The following is a 23,697-nucleotide window of genomic DNA, read 5'->3' as shown; positions in this document are numbered from 1 at the left end:
CAGTCCAATAAGTTCAGAAAATTGCATCCCTTTACTAAAATTCACACTTAAATCCTATTCTGATATTATGACATCCAAAATTCCAGATGACATATTGCCTCATGATATTGATATTTTGACATGTTGTCATATCCTGCCACACTATAGTGACTGCATATAAAACTCAGAATTCAAGCTGAGAATGTAGCGAAAGGCATCACCGGGCCTTTCTGCATCACGCAGCCGCATCACATCCATTCAGGCTCAAAGGAAAAGTTTCCTCCAACTCGTCAAGGAAAACATGCCCATCCCTCGTGCACTCTTCCTCCAACTTCCAACACATGGATATTTATTTTTCGGGAGGGGGAGCGAAGTGAAGTGAAGGGGGTAAGAGGAGCGGGCGGCGGCGGAGGGAATGAGGAGTCTTGTCACATTACATGTACCTGTCTGTGTGCGTCTCCACTTGCAGCTGTCATCTCACCTGACAGGTCTATCAGTGTCCGCGGCCGATCAGAACGCGTCCCTCAGCCTGACAGGCTGAACCGACAGCGCGGCAATCCAGACTGACAGCTCCTCAGGTAGCTGGTGGTGGGGTGGGGGAGTGAATCTGAGGGTGAGAGGGAAGGCGAAGGCCGCTGAGGAGTAAAGAAAAAAAAAAAACACAACATCGAAAGCAGAGGAGTAAATTAGAGTCAGTAAACGATGTAGTATACCTAGCACTGAAAGGGAAATCACTTACACACAGTATAGGCCACTGTCTCCAAGCAATTTCCTTGAATTGCACTAAATCAACCGCTACACCTAAAGTGATTCTGAGATACCATTTTGCAAATGAGCGATTGTTGCCAAACATTACCTTTAAAACCTCGATTAGGCCCCGAATCCCCTCCCTGCCAAGCAAACGCACGGTGCCAATATGGGTATATTTAAGCAAATTGACTCTCATCTTTAGCAGAATCGAGCACATTGAGCCAATGCCAAATTGCTCGCTAAATAAGAGGGAACCAAGAGCTCTATTCCAGAGAAAAAACACCTGAGGGATGTGCTTTGGTTAACCCATGAAAGCTTTAAATCAAGTGTCGATGATCACACCCAAGGGGAAAATGAGGCGGGAGCCCCCCCCTCTGTTTCCCCTCCATGCCCCCCCCTGCTACCTCCCAACAAAAAATCTTTCTTTATCTTGTCAAAAGCCATCGAAAACAAGCCCATCCAAAACGCCTAAACAACATGAGGGGGAGACAAAACGGGAAAACCTACAAGCTCCGGAGTGAGGACTCATTTGATCGGCTTAGCTACGCTCTCCTGGCTTCTCATGTACAGGGAGTAATTAGCAATTAACAATCAGGGTTTAACGAGATCCAGTTATTATCTGGATGCAAGAGGGGGGAAAAATATCTGCTGCTTTTGACGGAGAGTGCATTAGAATTCCCCACTGCTACTTCGGCTTGATAAAAAGAAGAGTGAGGGACCCGAGCGGTAATTCTCTCATTTTCACGACATCTCTGGGCCATTTTTTTTTTTAAATTCCCAGATCAAACAGGCTGTAACAAAAGGCCCCAAATCCCCCCTCCGCTCTCCTCCTCCTGCTCTCTCTTTCCAAAATTAGTTAAGCCTCTCAGCTCCATCATCCTCAACATGGCTCGCATCAACAACCCTACGCCGCATCGCAAATGCTGCATAGCCTCTGAAATCCAACCCCCCCCCCTCCAACACACACTCCTCCTCACCCACTTCCTCCACACACACACACACATTGAAGATGGGGGGGAAAACTCCCCATATGTCACTCTGAATTTGTACTTCCACACAAAACATAAAGTACCCCACAGTCACTGGAGTTTGTGATCCCCCCTCCCCTCCTCACTTTTAGTTGCCTTACTGTGTTTCTTTTGTCTTTTTTTTTTTCCAGGGGAACATGTTAAGTCAAAGGGTTGCCGTAGAAAAAAAAAAAAAAAACAAAAAAAAAAAACAATAAGAAAAATAGAATCAGGCGAGGCTGACAGATTGGGCAAGTTGGACACGGTGATGAGAGAGAAGAGTAAACAATCTCGAAGGCGGCCGTCCGCCTTTACCGCTCCCTGACATATTCAGGCCTTTTGGATGTTCCTTGTTTCCCTCCGATTACCTCACACAATTGCTGCTGCCCCGTCTGTTTACCGTCTCTGGGCACAAGGTGATGATTCAGGTTGGCAGGACGATTTTCAATCACTCTCTTACTTTGGCCCCCCTCTCTTTATTTTTGCTATCTTTATCTTTCCGTATAACCTCCCCTGCGTCTGTGCTGTCGTCCCGTAACTTTTCCCCCACGCCGTCGACATACTTTTCTACTTGCGGAAAGTTTTCCAGCCAGTAGCCCTACTTCTTGAGGTGAAGCGGGGTGACTGATGCCAAAAGCTAACTCCGGGTTATTGCCCAGGAAGGTGCTGCTGCTGAGCTTTAAATGATCCTGTTTCACACACTTGTCAGTTCTCTGGGCTGGCAGGTCCTTACTGCCTCCGAGCTAGCCGCTTATAGGGTTGTCACCAGAGCAGTTAATGTTAATCTAATGCTAATGTTCATGTTGCCGGCTCCCTTGAGCTGGGGACACCTGCTTCTACGGCGGAGAGGCCTCTGTTCGCACCAGTCGCAATCGGGTGAGTTGACTTTGGGTAAATTAGTTGTGCTGCCGCCGGGCCCGTTTAGCCTCGAAATGAAAAGTTCCTCTCACGTGATGGAGCGGAGCGATACCAAATCCCCATAACCGCTGAATCACACGTTCAACTGCTTAGGGAAAATGACCACTCCGTCTTCGATCAATCCCTTCGATGTCCCAGTTCAGCAAAGCGTGAACTCAGCCTGACCGTAAAAAAAAACCAAACCGCTCGCATCAATTTATTAATCATCCCCCGTCCAGAGATTGCAAGCTAATTATTCCGGCCTTTAATTATTCCATCCGACTGCCATTGAGATCTCTTAAAGACGGCTGGATTAGTGGATTTGGAGTATTAGCTTGGAGGGTTGGCAGACCTCTGCACTGTGATTCAGGGGGCTGAGAAGCACATCTTCAAAAGGTACCTTGAGCAGCACCTTCACAGGATCATTACACTGGATAAATCCATGTTAAGTTACTTACAAGCGTGTAAAGGTGAGCCGTGTTTAGGCGCAGGCACTTTTGAGGGAGGAGGCCTTTTACTACATGTGACTTAAGCATCTCAGAAAGTGACACAGTTTAAACCACTTTGGAAAGAATTGTTTACAGGTTACTTAAAGGGCTTATGTCAGCTTGGGTCAGTATCAAGCACTGAGTTAAACTTGGGGGATGAATGAGCTTTCTCAAATGGACAATGGAAGTCGGCGCACTTCTCTCACTGCAATGTCACGGTCCACATTCAAAGAAGTGATTTGCCAATTGAGGCTAATGATTCAATCAGTCATTTGTGCTGTTTGGCCTTAAGTGAGCTCAACACTCCAATTCAGACTCAGCAAGTTAAAGGTTCAGACGAGGGGCCAGAGCAACGCCGAGATTCGCCAGAAAACTGAAAATCAATCCGTGCATTTTGAGTGCAAAGTCATGATGTCTAGAATCGACTGTCAAGTTAAACCGACTCTTTGCTCATGCTCGTTAAAGATGCTAGCCATCATCCCGCTCCCCCCCTCCTCTGAGCGGCCTGCCTCCCTCCCTCCCAACCCCTCCCCGCCCCCCCCAGCTCTCCAAAATGAGAGCAGCTCGTCCCGCGGCTGATGCCAGAGATGTTTTGAAAGCAGGTCGGGAAAGGTTACGGCAAGAAACATGGAGCGGGGCAGTGAAAAAGACAAAAAGAATCTTGCTTTTTAATTATTTTATTAAGAGCCTTGATGCTATTAAATGCCCCAGATACATTCACCCTATAGTTCCCAATTAGACTTGACAGTTGCTGCATTACCAACAATAAATATAGCAAAGGGCTGCGCCTCAGGCCAGGAAAGACCCCTAACTATGACCCTCATGTTTAATGATGAAAACAAGCAAACGCACACTCTGCCTCTCTCAACACACATGCATGCATGTGCACACCAAAGCATGGGCATGTTTGTGCGCGCACACACGCTCTCTCTCTCTCTCTCTCTCTCACACACACACACACTCCTCCCTGTGCCATAGCTCCTTCTTACTTGTTTTCAAAAACACAAGCACATTAGTGGCCAGCTAAAAACACTCCCTTTTACTCATTTTTGGCATCTCAATCAATGTTACTGTTGTTGGTTGGTGTAATGTGCTTTTTTTTTTTTTAATCGATACTGCTGTTTTTAAATACGTGATAACACACCGTGATGCACATTTTCGAATCAATGCAACTGTTTTTAAGTACTTGAAACCCATTGTGGCACACAGTGTTTTCATGTAGTCAGATTTTCTGCTTTTGTTGTGTTATTCTGGTGCCTGTTTATTCTGTGACAGGCAAACATACTGAGTTACATTTGGACAAAAATAATTTAAAAAAATAACAGTGCTACACAAAAACACTCGAACATGAAATAACACCTGACCATTCAGAGGGTAACATTTCAACATTTATTATCTGACTGAGATGACACTAAAGTGTGAAGGCAACATATTGCACCAAAACTTGTTTCCCCTAAAACACCTTCCCTGTATGGAGGCTCTTTTCTGTAATTTTTAAAAAATGTTTTAGTTCTTTTTTTTTTTTTTTTAATTTTTTTGCACATTGCTTTCCTAATAGTCTCTTTTGAAATGACATAAACAGACTTTAAATTGATTTCAAACATAAAAAACCTTTCATTGCATTACAAAGAATCGTAGTAGGCTACTGAGTGTAACCCACTTTGTGGCCTTGTAGTGAATGGAGATTTGTTGGGATCTTATCTGTCTATTGATTCTTCAACATTCTGATTCAGACTATGAATAAAAAAAAAAAAGCATCAACACATACAACTAAGGGAAACAAGATTTTTTAGGCGACACAAATTTTGACTCAAAAACACATCTTCCAGTGGCTTACAGTACTGTCAGCATGTCAATAAATGACATCACAGGATTTTAATTGGAAAAATGCTAAAAATACAGTATTTCCACAAGCAAAAAGTGTTTGTTTGTTACATTTTTGCGTAAAAAGGTGGAACAACACGGGGCCTAACAATAGGCTCATGTTTACTGTGATTATGCCACAGCTCTCTTTGTGAATTGCATGTTTACGGCTTTTAATAAATTTTCCGGCAGAGAGACTGTTTCACTCCACCTCATTTCAACTCGTCAAAACACAAGAGTGCTGCAGCTTTAAGGAAAACTAATGTGGATGACTTTCTTATGGTGATGGAATACTGATGTGAAACAAGTCTGAAGTCTGGAAACCAATGGCTGGATAAAAGGGAGGGCTATCTGAATGATATATGAAGTTTTAAAATACGACTGCTTACTTTGGGAAAAGATTAGCAGAAATGTGAAGTATATACACTTTGTAGTTATTATGCTTAACATGCAAAATCATTTGTGCAGTCCTTTTTTGTTATTTTGCATGTGACAAAATAGTATGTCCAGTTTATACTACTAACCCTTTGTAGTGGAGGAAAATAATCTGTGTGAAATTCACTCTCACAATGCAAAATGCTTCTGCCAGAGCTCGTGTTCATTTCAACAGGTTTTGAGAAACTGTGTTGTGGAGTGCAATGACTTATTCTAAACCTTTACAACCACATTAACTCACTAGAGCTGTAATAAAAAAATGGAGGCATCAAATGAGAGGCAAACATGTCAAGGTCGTACAATCTGGTATTCACAGAGTCTGTGTGCAGTAAGCACACGGTCATTCTCCTCACTGTACTGCCACAGTACAGTTAATTTCGCACATGCATACAGGTACACAAAGGCATGCGCACGCACACGCCATGCACACACACACACACACTCGCCCTCTCACAGGCAACTCTCCAGGCAAAGCTATTCAGCCAGAGAGTACTACAGCTTTCCATTGGCAAAGGCTCCCTCTTGGAACTGAGGGATGAAGCTCTTGAAGTAGGCTCTGAGAGAGAGAGAGAGAGAGAGAGAGAGAGAGAGAGAGAGAGAGAGAGAGAGAGAGAGAGAGAGAGAGAGAGAGAGAGAGAGAGAGAGAGAGAGAGAGAGAGAGAGAGAGAGAGAGAGAGAGAGAGAGAGAGAGAGAGAGAGAGAGAGAATATCAAAATGTGACAATCAGAACTCAAATTCAAAATGTCATGTGGCCAGTCACAGCCTCGGTGTGCATCCAAGTGCTGTTTACTTGCTAAAAACACAAATCGACATAGATAAGTGCTCATGTTCACACTTGTGGGGCAAATATGAACAGAAATAACGCAAGAAGCATAACATAAGACCCTTTGTGAGGCTATTTCAGTGGGATAATTAAAAACAACCACATACACAAGTAAAGAAATAAACGAAAAAAGAGATGATACATTGCCTGTCTGAGGCGAACCAGATCTCTGAACGGATCTTTCATCTATTTACAATCGTTATTAACCTTATGGATAAGATTTACACCGGCCATGCAAAGAGCAGAGCGGCACTCAGGACACAGACGACGCCTATAGATTTACTCTAATGGGGTCACGCCCGTTTATGTGTAATGAGGGTGGAATGAAATGGCTGAATGATATCAAGCAAATGGCCGAGGTACAGCCCAGTGCAGACAATAACTCCCCTATCAAATCCATAGAATACGATACACCGCATTACTCTTGATACATGACATTAAGTTGGCTGATGACTTAGAGCTTCATGAGGTTAAATAACAACAGCCTTGAGATGCAGGATTAGGACTTTAAAACTTGTGATGGATGCCAACATTTTGGGTCTGGTTCTGGCTATTAACAGCAATATTACCAGCACCAACTTGACTAATACTGAGTATTTCTGTGGTAAGGTAGACATGCCCTTTACAGGTTATTCCTCACATTTATCTGACAATAAGTAACTGTTATGACTTTGGGCTGTTGACTTTAGCCACCGCCAGAGCCAAAAATTAGCCTAAAACCCACATTATAAAATCATAAAATGCAAACAATGCCGCTGTAACTTTGGGGTTGTTTGCATACTTGAGCTGAAACTCTGCATCGTGTCAAAGGTTTTTAGCCACTCTAAGGCTCTTAAATGTCTTCCAAATGTATGGTATAGTTTCATTAAAAAAAAAAAAAAAAAAAAAGAGATCATTCTTCACTTCTGTAAATAACGCTTCATTTTTCTGCGCTGAACCGTGACTAGGGGTGTGAACCTTTGGCTTGACAGAGATTCAAATCAAGTCATCATTTTCGCACTGGCAATTTGATTTAAGAAAGAGTTTGATGTGACTGATTGATTTTATTGGATTTTAGCTTGTAAACCACGATTTGAATCATTGATTTTATTCAGCACTTACAGCCAAAATTTATATCAGTTAAATAAACACATGCAATAATGTAAGAGATTCCCTTTTTTATTTTGTAATGTGAAAAAATTACTTCAATATAATTAATTCTATAACAAAAACACCCAATAAGAACGAAACCAGTCCAAAGTCCCTGCAAAGTGTGAATGCATTTCCTATCGATTCAGGCAGAGCGATTCCTTCTATTTTTTCCCTGTAGCAGATTGATTCAGTTGAAATGGAAGAATTCATAATGGATGCACTGATGCAATGACTGAATCCCTAACTGACTCTGACGGGTCCACTTACTTGGCCCTCTTGGCCATCTCGTTGCCGTCCCAGCGCGGGCTATAGGGATACGACTTCTGCACCTGAGAATAGAGCTGGCCGCTGTTGGTGAAGTGGTAGACAGACTGGAAGGTCAGAGTGGGCTGATCCCTGGGGAAGTACAGCGGGAGGTCCACTGATAGAAAGAGAGGAGAGAGAGAGGGAGAGAGGGAGGGAGGGAGAAAGAGGCTATTAAAATAACTGCAGCACTGATGATGTGAGCAGATCAATAAAAACTGGCCCCAGCATGTTTGTGTCTAAGAGTTAGGAGTGTGTGTGACAGCTAGACAGGGAATGGTGACAGCTGGAGGGGCTGGGGGGTGATAGTGAGTGTGTGCGTGTGCATGTGTGTGCGTGTATGTGTGTGTTTTGTGATGCTCGTACCGTGGACCAGGAAGCAAAAGTCTTTCCACATGAGCAGAAGGGTGAGCTTTGTGAACCCCTCAGCATCGTACTCCACCACACCCCTGCAAAAACACACAACAGCAATATATCACTGGATGTCATTTCCCACCTGCGGACTTTCTTTTACACACGCAGAGGCAGTCACTGATGCGATGACAGGATGACAGGATAACACGTGGTGATAGACGAGTTCTTTGATAGTCGACTCACATGCCAAAGTGGCTGAGGAAGGCAGCGATGTACTCCCTCCTCTTGTGATAGCCTTGGATCACGTACTGCACCTGGAGAGAGACACACAGTGCAGTGGTTGCTATAGACAGAGGCACAGCAAAAAGAAACAGGAAAAAACAGGATTTGGACACCATCAGTTGCTCCATGGGACTGCTACTGTCTTAGTACTGCACAAAGGTTGTCTGACAGGACGCTGGAAGATGATCTGAGTTAAAACATGAGAAATAAAAGCGCTACATAGATCCACTGTGACTCAACCAATATGACTCTACCAACTATACCTTTCTCTTCAGCAGAGAGGTATCTTTGCCAGTTCAGCTCTATTTAACAGTTTACAGCAGTGATTGCAGTGATCTCAATTGGCGGGTCATGGTCACAAGCGAGGTGGTTGGGGAAAAAAAGCAGCTCAAAAGAAAGAAAAATGTAAAAAAAAAAAAAAAAAAATGAAACAAAACAAAAAAGAAACAAAAAACAAAATAATACAAGTGTTTAAAAATGTAAAAAGGGTTAGAAATTGTCCATAAAAAAATAAATTTATGCAGTGTTATGGAGTGATTTCATATTCTTGTTTAGACTATTTCTATCCCAAAAAAAATCTCCACTGGACAAAGGAGCAATTTTCAAACACTTAGGTATTTCAAACAAGAAATAAAGGGAACTTCATTGAGCTGTAGGAAAGTCAATGGTGTATTACAGAACTGTGGATCACTGCATTTTTATTTTGCAATCTTAAATACTGAATACTGAATACTTCCGGAATATTTCTGTTATAATACAACATAATAATAATAATAATAATGATAATAATAATGATGATAATAATAATAATAATAATAATAGTAATGATGATAATAATAATAATAATAATAATAATAATAATAATAATGACCATATAATATAATATAATATAATATAATAATAATGAAATAGCTAATCAAAGTTGTATAACTGTACATGAGCAGCAAAGGGAAATGGGCACTTGGAAACGATCTGTTTATGGATGTGATATCCAGTTATGCATGAAAGCATATGCAATGGAAACAAAGTGTCTTCGGCATATTGACCCTGTTCTGTTAAACAGAACGGCAATGCATGCAGATCAAAGTAACTGTGAACTGCAAGTGCAAGGGATGTAATGCAACTCATGGAAATGAAACAAAATAGCATTTTAAAAATAGAAAATTATTGTGTTCAGCTTACATTTTAACTACCCAGATATCCCCAAATGTGAAGACCACTGTTTAGTTTTATGTCATCAAAATACAACTTAAGATTGAAAAATAAGCCCATTGCTTGCATGTTTACACTTGAGTCAGCAGAAATAATTTTTTATTGTTTAAGATTTATCTTAAACAACAAGACTTTTTAAGACTTGCCAGTGCTTGGTGAAGAGTGACAAGACTTACAAGACATTTTAACTTTTCCAAGGGCTTTCATAATTGTTTTTAATAAGAAAAAATGACTACCTTGGCTTTCTTTCAACACATTAGTTTGAAAACATTTAGAATCCATTTGAAAAGCAAAAAAACAAGATGAAACTCGACTTCCATGCCTGATTTCGTGTTGCCTTCATGTCAGATGGGAGGAACAGATTAGCTTGATGGTTAAAATCAACAGTTATCTGGAAGTGTTCAGCTGTTTTAACTTGTATGAAGCTGTCAGAAACACACCTACTCTTTGTAATGATATAATAACATAATACTCATGTGTATTACAAAGGTGTGTCATTAATGGCACAGGAATAGTGGATGTGTGTCAACCATTTCTACCAATTCAAGGGCTGGTTTTGAGACAGCTGGGCGGTCACTGTCCTAACCCGGCCGCTTGCTGATTTGACCTGATTTGCAGCTAATCCTTGTATGTAAGATCCTGCCTTAATGCTGGCTATTTAGCCCTAGCAGGCATAGCACACCTCTGCAATTAGCTTTGATGATAATATGGACAATATTTGTCCAAAATACATAAAAGCCTAAATGAAAACCACGCGTGACTGATTCAGCTAGAATTTGGGCTGATGAAACATGACAACCCCAAAATTCGAATACCCCTCTGACTGTAATCCCACAACAACCTCTGCAGGTTCAAATCTACACAAACAAATAGACAAGTTCTCCTCTTGTGAACACATGACCAACGTGTGTTTAGTGCATGTTGACAGGTGTGATTAACTATTATCTTTAAGTCCTAGGAGGAGAAGCTTGGGGCTCGTTTGACTGCTGAGCGTCCTGGGCAGGTGAGAAGGCCTGCGGTCAGCTGGCCGGCCAGCCTGCACCATGAAGGTGACCGGCTGCATCGGCCTAGCCGGGCTAAACCTTAGCACGATGCTGATTGAGCATGGCATCAGAGCCAGGCTGGAGAAACCGGCCTGGCTCCATCTAGATTATTTGATATCACACACATGAAACACATCATAACCACATCAGTCTTAAAGAAAAATTTAAAACCTTTAAAACCTTGGACTGGCGATTTATATTGCCTTTATGGTGCAATTGTGCTGTTTTATGTTGGATTGTTGTTATTCCAAAACTAACAAGCTAAAGGTTAATCTGTTGACGTCACTGGCAGTTATTCTCAATACAGCTACAATTACATTTATTATGAAAAAAATCATGTTTGTTAGTGTTTTAGGGAGAATTTCCTTTATTAGACATCCAAACTATTTTGGAAAAACAGACAAATAATGTGAAATTCGACACCTTTGTGGGGATTCTTTCTCATTACATTTGAATTGGCATTTCATGTCGCTGCAAATTGGACTGAACAGCATGAATCAGAATGTGCATGCCTGTATGTTTCATCTTATGACAAGGTGGCCCAGTAGTATGCGTTTTAGTCATTCATACCATCTCAAAAACCTTCTCTGGTAACACTGTGAGGTTCAATTGAGGACAGGATGTATCATGGATGGTGCTGGAGACAGCCTTGCTTTACCTACTACTGCTGTATGGTTGTGATTACTCATTGCAACCATGTATGAATGACAGCAGTTTCTGAAAGGGGAAAGTAGTAATCTCTGATACACACAGTCATGTGTGACTGGTCTCATCTCGGCAAGAGCTCTTAAACACAGGCTCGCGTGTGCACACACACACGATGTGACTCACACTCCTATTCACTATTCAGTTTTGTTTACATGGGACAGTGGGGGAGGCAATTTAGCTTTCTCAAAAGCAGCAGGGCCACATACTCAAAAGGCGTTGTTTGTTTAGTTACTGTGTGTGTCTGTCAGAGGAACTGTGGATCACTGATCCTACACACCCACACTGAGAGAAGGATCCCCCACCCCTTTTGCCCGCCCCCATTGTCATGGCAATATGAAGCGAAGCCACTCCATTGGCTGCCTGGAGGTTGGAGAGATGAAAGACAGGTGATCTTGCTCTGCAGGTATTCAAGTTGCCCGCACCCATGACTCCTCGCCCGCGCATCCATTTATTGTGTTTGTGCATGTGTCCCCGGGGAAAGTGATGCAATACGACCGGAAGTGCTTCCTGCTGTGTTATTAAGAAAACTCTCCTCTCTGTCACTTGTGCACGCAATCATTCACGCCTCCTCCAAGTTTCATATTTCATATGGCGCTTGATGATCCATTACCCAATTTCAATTTCTAAATCCATGCTGTTTGGTAATAACGATCACATCTAATGGCTGTGAGTATCAAAACATTGCAAAGAGTTTTATTTCAGTTAAAATCTGCATTGTAACACATTTTAACCTAATCTTAAAATGCGATCTGCATCCGGGTATCTTATCTGGATGAGAAAAAACACACATTAATGCTGGGTGTAAACACACACAGTAAGCAATTGGAATGTGGTTAGATCTGTCTGCGGAGGTGGCGTGGCTCGCACTGCAATCGGATCTCAGCCAGAGCCAGCCAGGTGTAAATGCAATCTGGACTGTGTGCTCATAATAATGAGAAAGTCCCGCCCACAGGATGGAAGCGTCTTGACTCACTCTGAAGTTTGCCATCCACTCAAATACGCTGACAAATTCTGGCACGATCCTCTCCCACCAGTCATCGAGTCCTTTGCCTCCTCCGAGCAGTCGCTGTGGCAGCGTTCACAGCAGCAGAAACGCGTCATCTTTCCTGTTGCTTAGTGTGAAAGAGTCGTAAACGGCAACCCTCGATGCCTCAAATCAAAAGTCAACAGAGGCTCTACAGTTCCACGTTTATTGACACTACACCTGCCATTTTTTATTTTGTAGACAATGATTCCTCCATGCCTGTTTTGCATAGCGCTTACAAAAAAGAGAACTGTTCACACTGCGGACAGAATGAAACAACAAGAACACAAGAACACCAGAAAAATTTAAATGCAAAGGTGCGATCAGAGTTTGATAGCAGGTTTGGATACAGACTGTTTTTGAATACTAGGTGTAAATGGGGCCAAAGTAAAATACAATAGTACTAATTGCTTTTTATTGGAGTGGCAATGAGCTCTAGAGAGCACATAACAGACCAGCTTAGAGAACAGCAAAAGCCTTCCTAATTTATTATTATTAATTATTCTCTTTTTGCAGCCATATAGAGAATTTTCCTATCTCGCTCTCACTTTCAGGTCAAATGAGTAAGTGCAATGATTAGTAAGGATGAATAATGACTGAACGCAGCTGAAGCCTTTCCTTGTGTGTGCTGATTGTGTTGCCAGAAACATCACATCAGAAAGAGATTGTAGGATTAGAACAAGGTGGGTTCCAATAAAAAAAAAAAAAAAAAAAAACTTTTAGGCCTATCTGCTAGGGTGATGCAATCAACAAGTGCTGCAGTCATCCAAACAGAATCATAATCAGCCAGTCATAGCTTTTAATAATAACATGGGATAGCCACAACATGTCTCATTCAAACAAAGGGAGGTAAGTTAGTCATCCAAGCCGTATAACGCAACAAATGCGGGGCAATAAATCCAGTGTGCCTCACCTTCGCCTGCTCAGTGTCCCGAAATCTGAGGTCACTGCAGCTGTGTGAATACTGTGAGAAATGGGGGCCGAGAATTTATCGAGAATTTACCCAATTTATCTTTATTACAGGACCTGTCTTGTTTTCTGTAACTGACATTGTCATTGTTATTCTTCATTCATGGCTCACCTGTGCTCTCTCTCGCTTTCTGTAGTAGATTTGTGCCTGTTGTGGTTTCATCTTCTTGCTTCACCTGTGTTTTTTTCCTTGTGGTTCACAGGACCTTGACTCTCCACATACCAGTCAGGAGGAGTGCCACACCTGACTGTATCTGTTCCTTCATCTTCCTAGTGGTTTATTCACCGTTTGCCTGAAGAAGACCTTCCGTGCTTCAAACACTTCTTGGACATGTTGTTCTATGTGTCTTGTTGTTCTACATTTCTGCAAACCACTGTGTTGTGTGTGGATTACTTCAGTAAAACCTAATTTGCAATTTTATACTTGGCCGCTCCCTCTCTCTCTCTCACTTTTTTTTTTTTTTTTTTTTTTTTTGCATTGTGATTGTTTCCAGCCTTTTTGAGCTTTTTAAAGTCAGCGCCTTCCCCGGTTACAAATTAAGCAAGAGCTACAGGCAGGTCATTAGCGGCTAATAACCTCAGCAGGTACATTTTATTTTAATCTTACAATCTGAGAAATGGTGATTTTCGTAACAGCAGTTGGCACGCGCTGACATGCAGCGCTTCGATTGGTTTGACTATTCAGTATACCGCACGGCACCAACACCCCCGGGTGAAATCATTTGGTGAAACTGGGGGCTTGGGTGGAGGAGGGGCAAGATATGTCTTGCACTGTGCAATTAATAGTTCGTACTTGCGAACAAAAACAATGATACAAACAAGCAGTTTTTTTTTTTCAACTCTTCTCCATCTGCTATTCCCTCTACTGTTCAACATGCGGCCTCCCTGACCCTGGAATAGTTGAGCTGCGCTGGAGGGTGAGGTGGGGGAAGCGGCTCTGACCATGCTGCGCTCAAACAACCACAGGCGTGGAGGTCAGGCAGGGACGAGCGTGCAGGGGGTGGGTGAGGATGAGGGGGGGGGGGTCCTCCCCTCTGGCGACTGGCATTACATCGTGTCTACACTGCATCTCTACCTGTCAACCTGCGGCGGCTGAGGAGTGCTCAGACAGCCTATGGAGGTCGGCCAGTACACCCACGTCGGCAGATGCCAGACACACATGCGTGGATGCACATACACATGTACACACACGAAGACACACAAACATGCACGCACTTTCAGCTTGATAACAAACATTCCTGAGTGCACTGTACAGTTTGAATACGCATCAAAAGATCCAAATACCCCCTCACACACTTGCACACAAACACCCACGCACACACGCAAAGCATCTCTCATGTCGTTTAAAACAGCTACACATGAAAAGTAACAAAACTCCATGTAATGTGCACAAAGACCCGAGAGTGAAAGGAGGCATAAAGTCATCCTCATAAAAATATACACAAACACCACCATGCACAAGCAGGGTTCAACCTCACGATGCATAATTAAAACAGTTGAAAATGTTTTTACCTTGTTGGTGAGTAACTGGCACACTTGAGGGACATAGTCAATGAGGCAGCCTCCACTGGGGAATGCTGGGATATGAAGTGCCGAGGAGCCTCCCAGAGCGCTGATGGAGCAAGAAAGGCAACGGTTAGGTTGAAAACTACACAGCTGATGGAGTTTGTGTGAACAAAGTAATAGATTTCAAATATAGTCTGAGTGTAGCCTCATTCTTCGACTGCTCATTTTAACTCAGGCTTACGATGAAAGCGGACATTTCTGTCTTAGTTCTGTCCATGGTGTCAACAATCAAATTAATTTCTGGAATTGAGTTCTGGCAAAATGAGAGCCACGCCACCCAAAATATTAAAGGGACAGCTCTGGCCTTGTGGAAACAAGTGTGACATGTGCGGCACACAAAATCTAAGCTCTACACACATTAGTTTGCCACTGTCCATAGAGTTTACAGAATTGAAAAAAAAAAAAAAAAAAAAGTGACTCATGCCCCCCCGCTTCTTATTCTTTCCCCTTCACTTGCTCATTTATTCTTTTGACGTCCTTTTGATCCAATCCTGCAGCATTGCTCCATTTGTGATTAGTGCACGCTTGCTTAATCAGGAAGGCCGCCGCTGTGGCTCCTCAATGACTAACCAACCGAAGTAGTCATTTCCCTCATTTTTTTCTGCTCTGGGGCAAAATGAAAGGGAATAACCTAAGGCCAAGTTAGAGGTCTTAAGAGGCGATCATTGGATTTTAATGCTCATTTTAAGACACATAGCTAGTTTGTGTATGAATAGAAATTCCTACTTTGCTCGCTATTTTTATCACATCCGTTGCAGCATTTATGTGGGACAGTCACAGGGTACTCGATATTATGTCATCTTAAGAGCAACGCTGAAGTGGATGACTGCCGTTTACTAGGTTAAGCATGCATGATGCATGTAAATAGCATGCATCAAGAAACACTATGTTCAATGTCAAAGGTCACATATGTTGAGATGCAGCCCTGAGGCATGTTCTTGGTTGATGAGAAAGTGTGTGATGTTGAAATGATCATATAAAAGTATCTTAAGGTGAAACACAACATCTTTGAGTCATAGGTCAGTCATGATCCCGCCGAGTCAATCACAGATCATCCATCCTAGGTCATGAAAAAATTGGTTTTATTTCACAGTTGAATGAATTATTTTCCACATTTTGTTATTTTCATACACTAAAAGGCAGTGGCAAACACAGAAGTTGCCCTGAGGCAAACTATGTAATACTGAAGGCACCAAAGGACTGGCAGTGGGAGTAAGGTGGAGTACAGTATCATCTGCAGCGTGACCCCAAGTTGCAAAAGTTTATGGGAAAAGATGATGACCTAACAAGGGTCAGCAAAAGGACAAACTGGGCTGTGTCCTAGTGAGATGGAGTCAATAAACAAAGTGGACTTGGCCTTGACCGCATACAGGCCTGAGGTGTGTCCAGAGTGTAGGAGCTGGATGCTCACTACATTTGTCATCCTTGAAAGACATAGGAAGTTCTTACTGGTGACCCATGTTTGCATAATGTTGACGAGGACTGCGACCACACCCGTGGCTCTTTCACAATTCCAATACATTTTAACAGCTTTTACTCCAGAGCACTGCCCCGAGTTCAGTGTTTTTAGAATCAGTCCATAACTGAATATTAATAAAGTCATCATCATGCAAACTGTCATGAAGCCATCAAAACCTTTTCTCGAGAACTCCAAAGCCACTGTTTACAGTGGGTTTTGTGCAGATAATTAGCATTAGCTTGTTCATTTCTCCGTGCTTCAACAAATGGTTGATTCAAAGTGGCTTACAGCGATGAGAAGAAGAGCCTTTGAAAAGTGGAAATCTAAATGATGCCCATCTATCCACCCACAGATCTAAGAATAGCTGTGTATCATTCAAATGGAAATGCGGACAGAGGCATGAAATACAGACGTTAGACATCAAACTGGTGTGCTCGTCACTGATTTGTCAGTGAACAAATGTGCTGCATTTTGTATTTCTTTGGTGTGCCTCTAAAACATTCCTTTAAATGGAAACTGATAGGTCAGTGCCCTGTAATGCTGACATAAAACAGAGATGTTTATGGTCTCCCAACATCCAAAATACGACCCATGGAGAAGTTCTACAGTATGACTGAAACCAGCCTGGCAGTTTGCTGCAGACCCAATGACCTCAACTGGGATATGTCGACTGCAGACAGTTTTCTTAAAAATAACCAAAGCTTTAGTGAGGCAAGCTGTGCAGACGGTTCAGTGACAGGGCTGTGAAACATTTAAACACAGGCTGGTGTCAAAACTGATTTGAGGGAGCAACACTTTATCTCAAGGTCAAGTTGAGGATGCGGATTAGACAAGGTAGTAAGCTTACGCATTCAAACCTGTACCCCACATTTGAGCAGATTATGACAATCCACGAGGATGATATGGGATTAAAACAACTGACAACCAATGTACAAACATGCCTGTAAATACTTACCAGACAGAGAGCTGAGAAAACATTCAGTAAAATGATATTGCTGCTAATCTTAAAAAGGGGTGCTGCTACTTCTGTTGACTTGACTGATGCATCTGTATGTTTAGAGCCTAGGTCAAAGGACGTTTCTAGACAATGCATTAAATGTAGTCCAGACACCAAGTATAGGTCTATAAAAAGCAACTGACAGATGAGATATTTTCTAAAACATTCAGGTATACACCTTAAACAGCAGACATTAAAAAGCAGGTAAACATCGGTGTTACTCATGACATTAATTGAGGTTCTGTCCCATGTAGCAGAGTCTTTCCAGTGAAGCAGCATCACCAGTGACCCTGTTACACCCAAATGGTCTAACAGAAACTTAATTCATGTGATTAGTAACACGTGTTTACCTGCTATTAATGTCAAAATGGCTGCTGTGAAAAAGATCTAGTATTACTGATGGGAGGAGTGGTGGTACCAGGGTAGCTGCTAAGGATTATTTTCATTGCTGATTACTATAATATTTATTTTTTGATCATTCTCAATCACATCATTTAGTCTACACAACAGACGCTCATCAGAAGTTAGCAGAGCTCAAAATCACGTCTTCATTATTCTGACCTGCAGCCATTCACTTTATCATCAAATGAACAGAGAATGGTAAGCAATGACTGACTAAATGTGTCACATTTTACTTGATAAATGTCGATCAAGTGTTTTGCACACTTAAGAAGAAGAGCAACTGGAAGACTGTGTGCAGGAGGATTTTCATGACATACTCCTAAAGGTGCTGCGTGTCAAAGCTGAAACTTCTTGAAGCTCTAATCTGATTACTGGGGTTACAGGTTGTAACAGTGACAGCCGTGCTCTCTCTCTGCAGGAATTACAACGCACCAAAACAGCTGATTTGATAATGAGAAAATTCTGCACCTCTTTAATTCTTCAAATCCCTGTGTTATTGGACTTTCAGTAGGTGATCTGAATTGACACAAAATCCCCTCAATGAGCTACCTGTGGGTATAAGCTCAGAATGTGGATACAATGGTGTTATTTTTCTCCAAATGGCACCCTGAGGTGTCCCTGGGCTTCTGCCTGCACTGGTGATACCGCTCTCAACACTCTACCCACACAGACTGGAGTCATCATGCGGACATGCTGCCTACCACAACCCCTCTGAGCAACACAGCCTACTGTATGACATATTTACAGTAGACAGTGCACATGTACGCATGTAAACAAACACACACACACTCATGCCGTACAGTGACAGGGCTGCCTATGACTTCATCAACCCGAGAGATTATCCTCAGTGACTCAGGTGGATGGTGACGAAGCTTGGTTTGTTTGTTTATGTGTTTGTGTGTGTGTGTGTGTGTGTGTGAGTGTGTGTGTGTGTGAGAGAGAGAGAGAGAGAGCGAGAGAGTGTATGACAGTGCAGTATCACTGACAGCGTGAGAGCAGATAAGGACTCAATTGGAAAGAGGGCACAGACAGACACGCCTCATTACTGGAGCGAAAGATAAGGCCAAGAAGGAATGTTTGGAGATTCAAGTGGAGTTTCAAAGCGGTGGCATTTCCATTTTGATTGCCTGCTTCGTTTTCAAAGACCTGGATATGAGTCTGCTTGCTGACTGCTTTGACCAAATGTCATCCTATCCTACCTCGATGGCTGAACAAGGAGCCCTTGGCCTGCCATGACCGGAATCAGTAACCTTGCTGTTGCGAGGTGACCGTCCCGACGTTGCATTGCAGTGTCTCCCACAGAATCTCTTCTTCCACTTGGATAAAACCAGATTAATAAAACCCCCGAGCAACAAACAATATCTACTCTCATTAGTAGATGATGATCAAAATATGTTGTAGCTGAGAAAACCCTGAATTGTGGGGCGCACGGTCCCTTGATACTTCCTTGTCCCCAAAAGCAAAGCGAAGTCATGCTGATGATGACAAGCTGGAAATATGGATGATGAAAGGCTGAGGGTGAACTCGGGTCCCATGGTGGTTGGAGAGAATGAGGAATCGCAGCACACGGCGCATGCAATTTGCACCGTGCAGCAGAGCCATGTGCTTTTGATATATAAGAAGGTTCATGGTGCCCTCTCTGACTCATTTGAGTGAACTATTATACAGGTGCGGCGCTTTGAGACTCCCTGCAAGGTCTTCCTTTCTCTTTATAGTAAATCTAATGGGTTGAATAAGGAGACAGATGGGCCAAATAGAGGACTGAAAAAACGCATCTCTTAGCTGTCTTTGAAGTTTCTATAGTCTCATGTTGCCATAGTCTCTGTGGCCGTGTCTGAGGGCCAAAGACCAACTACACTTTGCTGAAGTTGCTTTTATGTAATTATTCTGATCTTGCTCACTTTTACTTGTGTTGTCTCATATTTGCTTTTTGAATCTTTGTTTTATGTATCAATCTATTCTTCTTTTAGCCTATTTTTCCTGGATTGCAATTTCCTAGCTTCTCTCCCTTCATAATGTAATCTTTTATTCATTTTGATGGCTTCTGTAAAGCAGCTTGTAAATTCTGCAATTAGATAATTACATAAACACCATTTATTCTAATAAGGGCAAAGATATGTAAAATACATTACGCATTGACAGTAAACTTCCCAAAATCAGGTTCTCTAGACTTTTTTGCTGATGAAATTTCAAAATTTCTCTGTAACTATATACTAACTTTCCATTATTGTATTTCTGCATTTCTCAGGCGGAATAAGGGGGTGGAAACACAAGACAAATAAATTCATCCCATAATAACCGCCACATCTCTAGATTCTGACTGGTTGATTTCCTAGAGTGCTACAAGAGCTAGGAAATAAAATTGTAATTGTTCTCCCTTCTCTGGTTTTTGTGTAACTTGTCAAGATCATGTAAATTGTAAAAAAAAAAAAAAAAAAAAATCCATGACTTTTACAAAATTTACCTGATATTTTTAATCATATTCCAAAAAATTTCCAAGCATGCAAAACACATTTTCAAATTCTGTGGGATTTTTATGACTATAGAAACCCAGTAAAATACTGCAAACTTGCAATCATATTTACCATTTTTTGTCTTTTCACATCATTTTGTTAAACAAATGTTACACTGAAGATATTTAACAAAAACAAAAGTGCTTAACGATGGCCCACACATCTATAGGAGCCTGCTCCCAATGACAAAACACCTCACTCCTGCCACTTCACACAGACGTGCAGACAAACAAACAACACAACAGTCTTCAAGGTGACAAGAAAGGGGAAGAAGTGGCAGGGAGCGCTTTGAGCCTCCGAGAGAGTGATAAGTGTCTGTGCTGACATCTTAGACTATCGAGTGTGTTCACTGGGTTAGCAGTGAATTTATTTTATCAGACTGACAATTTCTGACTGTGACAAGATGTTCACAAAACCTTGAAAATACCTGATCAAAATTCAAAGATTTTCAAAGACTATAAAACACCTTTAAGAACCCTGGAGAGGGGACACACGCACACAAACTGTACACCCACACACTCAGGCGCATGCACACACACATGGACAAACACAGACGCAGGCGAGCGCACACACACACAAACACACACTCACACGCATACATATAACACACCCGCGCACACACACAAACACACACATGTACAGAGGCACCTAAAGGCAAATGCAGATACACAAACATTAGTGCACTGCAGCCTAAAACTGTCTCTCTGTGTTGATTTTTCTGGGCTCCTAAATCTGGTTTGGGGGCAGAGACGGTGCCCACTCGATTCTTTTATGCAATGCAGCAGGTTTTCTGGGGGAAGGAGAGATGTATCCAACTCATCTCATGGGCAGAGCACAATCAGGTAAACGAGAAGTAAAAGTGAAAATGAAAAGAGGGCTGAGATTGGTTTTCGAAAAAGAGCGGAGGATGAGACACAAAAGCAATATAGTTCAAACAGATTCCACAGATTTTACAGACAGAGCTGATGGGAATTTACTTGCAATGTTCCTATTGTAAGATGCCTATGTAAAACACTGAAACACACTGGGATGTGAGGCAAATTGCAATGACAAAACAATCAAATGCTGCACTAACAGGAAAAGACAAGAGCATTTTATTGGTGCAGGTTGTTACCAATTTAGCAGAATTAAAGGCATGGTGAAAAAACAAGAAAAAAACAAAGCTATTTTTTTTAATGCACATTATGATGTACATAGTGTACAAAATGTAAATTGTCCAGTGCAAATTGTTTGGACAGAGATTTTACAGAGTGTCAGTGAGTTCGAACTCATCCTCCATCATATGCCATCTGGAGAATGCTTCTTCCATGTACCATCAAACACAGCTCTAAAATGATGAGAATGAAAGAAAAAAAAATAGTGTGGCCTAAAGCCTCACAGAGGGATACTCTATCTGCAATGTTAGCTGCGTAGAAATGTTTGATGCCTCGTGTGATGTTAAAAAATCCAGAGAGACTGACATGTTTTATCCGCATCTTCTTTAAAAAAAAAAAAAAAAAAAAAAAAATCTCTGTCTATCCAATAGCTGAACCCTGAGCTCATATCTTTAATTGGACTAGTCTCTTTGGTGCGATTCCAAAGACGTGGATCTAAGCCAACACACTCCCAGCTGACTCCCATTTGATCCTAGTGACCCAACAACTGCCCTTTCTCAGTGATATCCTGCTTCGCTAAGACACAGGGATCCTTGCTAAAACCCCCCAGCTAAGGGCATTTCTAACTAATAACACCAATCTGACTGTGCATCAGCCTGGCTTTACTTTGATTACAGCTCCACCGCATCATTAGTCATAAAGGAAATGAATTAGCCCGACGGTAAACACTGCCAGCTTCCAATGCAACATTTGACTATTTAACATTTGCATATTTTTGTATTACATATTTTAGAGCTGTTGCTTTACCTATTGCTGCTTTTCTTTTGACTCAAATTGATTATGGATTAGCGTTTTAACATAGATTTTGTGCATTCTGAGCTCTCTATAAGAACATCTGCTCTGGAATTTTGCCGGATTCAAAAACCACATAGCGCAACACGGAATGATGATCATTATCGTTTTTACAAAGTCACTTCTTGAGTCTTTGACATAAGCTGCCCTTGAAAGCATTATATAACAAATCAACATTGAACGGGACCAAAAAACTGAATCTGAAGCAAGGGAACTTGTGAGACTACAAGAGAAAAGAGTCTTGACTTCTCTTAATCAATAGTTTCTACAAAAAAAGAAGCAAATGCGGTGGAACGGTCCCATCAAAGTGAGGAGCCGATGCTACAGCCTATGCTGTGCATTATTGGTAAAAACGTGGGTGTCAGTCTACGTATTTCGACATGTTTTATTTTTCTAGGCTGCTCTGTAAGCCAGAAAACATTAGAGTGATGGTCTATTTGAAGATAGAGGGAGGAAAAGTCGCAGAGAGAGAGAGAGAGAGAGACAGTGAGGGAGAGAGAGAAAGGGAGAAGTAGAGGGGATAGAAACAGAGGTATAACATCGTAGCTCAGGGGGGCTTACGAGTGTTCGTTCAGAGCCCTTAGATCCAAGCGGCCGCTGAAGGGAGAAGAAGGAAGTGAGATATCAAACAGCTCGGGAGTGACGGGAGAGGGAAAGAGGAGTAGATAGGTGGAGGGAAAAAAAGAAAAGGAGAGAGAGAGAGAGAGGGAAAAGCTCTCCTCTCCTGTGTGTTGTGTTTTTTTTTTTCTCTCCTCGCTGCGTTTCAGTCGAGCGAGGAACGACCTTGCCGGGTAGAGCGCGGCGCTTCTCTCTCTTTTAAGTCCCACTCACTCTCTCGGTTCCCTTTGAGGATCAGCCAGAGGGATCAGCAGAGGAGAGAGAGCGATACAAAATAGAGAAAGACAGAGAGAAAAGAGACAGGCGGCAGACATGCGAAAAAACGGGAGGGAACAGGGGGAGATGAGAGCGAGGAGGCAAAGTTAAAATCTGGGAAAAAGGGAAGTCAAACAACTGTGAGACAGACAGGACAGCAGCAGAGAGGGAAAGAGCGATAGATACATAGAAATACAGACCGAGGAGAGGCCCTGCAAACATTTTGACATTGAGCAGATGTTGGCATGACAGTCTGCACCAACGTGGAAAACCTGTGTAAAGAAAAAGCTGCGATGAAAGTATTCATAGCTTGCATTGTTTTACGATGCTTTTATGATGCATCATTTTGCGAGAAATTTAGTGTTAATTTGGGTTGACATTGAAAAGAGCACCTCCTGCCAGCCACTGTTGGTCAAGTGCTTGCCTGACAAGAGAAATCAGAAAAACACACAGATGCAAACAAAACAGTAGCAGTTCTATGGTATTTTTTCCCTTTGTGCTGGGGCCAGTTCAGAGATAAAGGGCAGCTCCAAAAGACTAATAAGGGTCAGTAAGGACATGGAGGCAAACTAACTGGGTAGCAGATCTGCATAAAAATGCAAACACACACACACACACACACACACACACACACACACACACGGCCAAAGGCTGGCTAACACACATTCGCATG

General features: G+C 42.1%; 1 protein-coding gene across 1 annotated transcript in view; it reads right to left on the bottom strand.

Moving 5' to 3' along the window:
• Positions 1-4,487: 4,487 nt before the first annotated feature.
• Positions 4,488-23,697, bottom strand: part of babam2 (BRISC and BRCA1 A complex member 2) — a 72,854-nt gene continuing 53,644 nt past the window's right edge. Inside the window, exons 8-12 of the mRNA XM_030044500.1 lie at positions 14,781-14,880; positions 8,274-8,344; positions 8,043-8,125; positions 7,641-7,794; positions 4,488-5,975 (exon numbers count right to left, since the gene is read on the bottom strand). Coding sequence (XP_029900360.1) covers positions 5,912-5,975; positions 7,641-7,794; positions 8,043-8,125; positions 8,274-8,344; positions 14,781-14,880 — 472 coding nt within the window. The 3' untranslated portion in view covers positions 4,488-5,911. The remainder of the gene's footprint in view (positions 5,976-7,640; positions 7,795-8,042; positions 8,126-8,273; positions 8,345-14,780; positions 14,881-23,697) is intronic.

The sequence above is a fragment of the Myripristis murdjan genome, chromosome 22 (assembly GCF_902150065.1).
Source record: "Myripristis murdjan chromosome 22, fMyrMur1.1, whole genome shotgun sequence".
Lineage (NCBI taxonomy): Eukaryota > Metazoa > Chordata > Actinopteri > Holocentriformes > Holocentridae > Myripristis > Myripristis murdjan.
The sequence above is the reverse complement of the archived record's forward strand: the minus strand, read 5'-3'. Positions and strand labels throughout refer to the sequence as shown.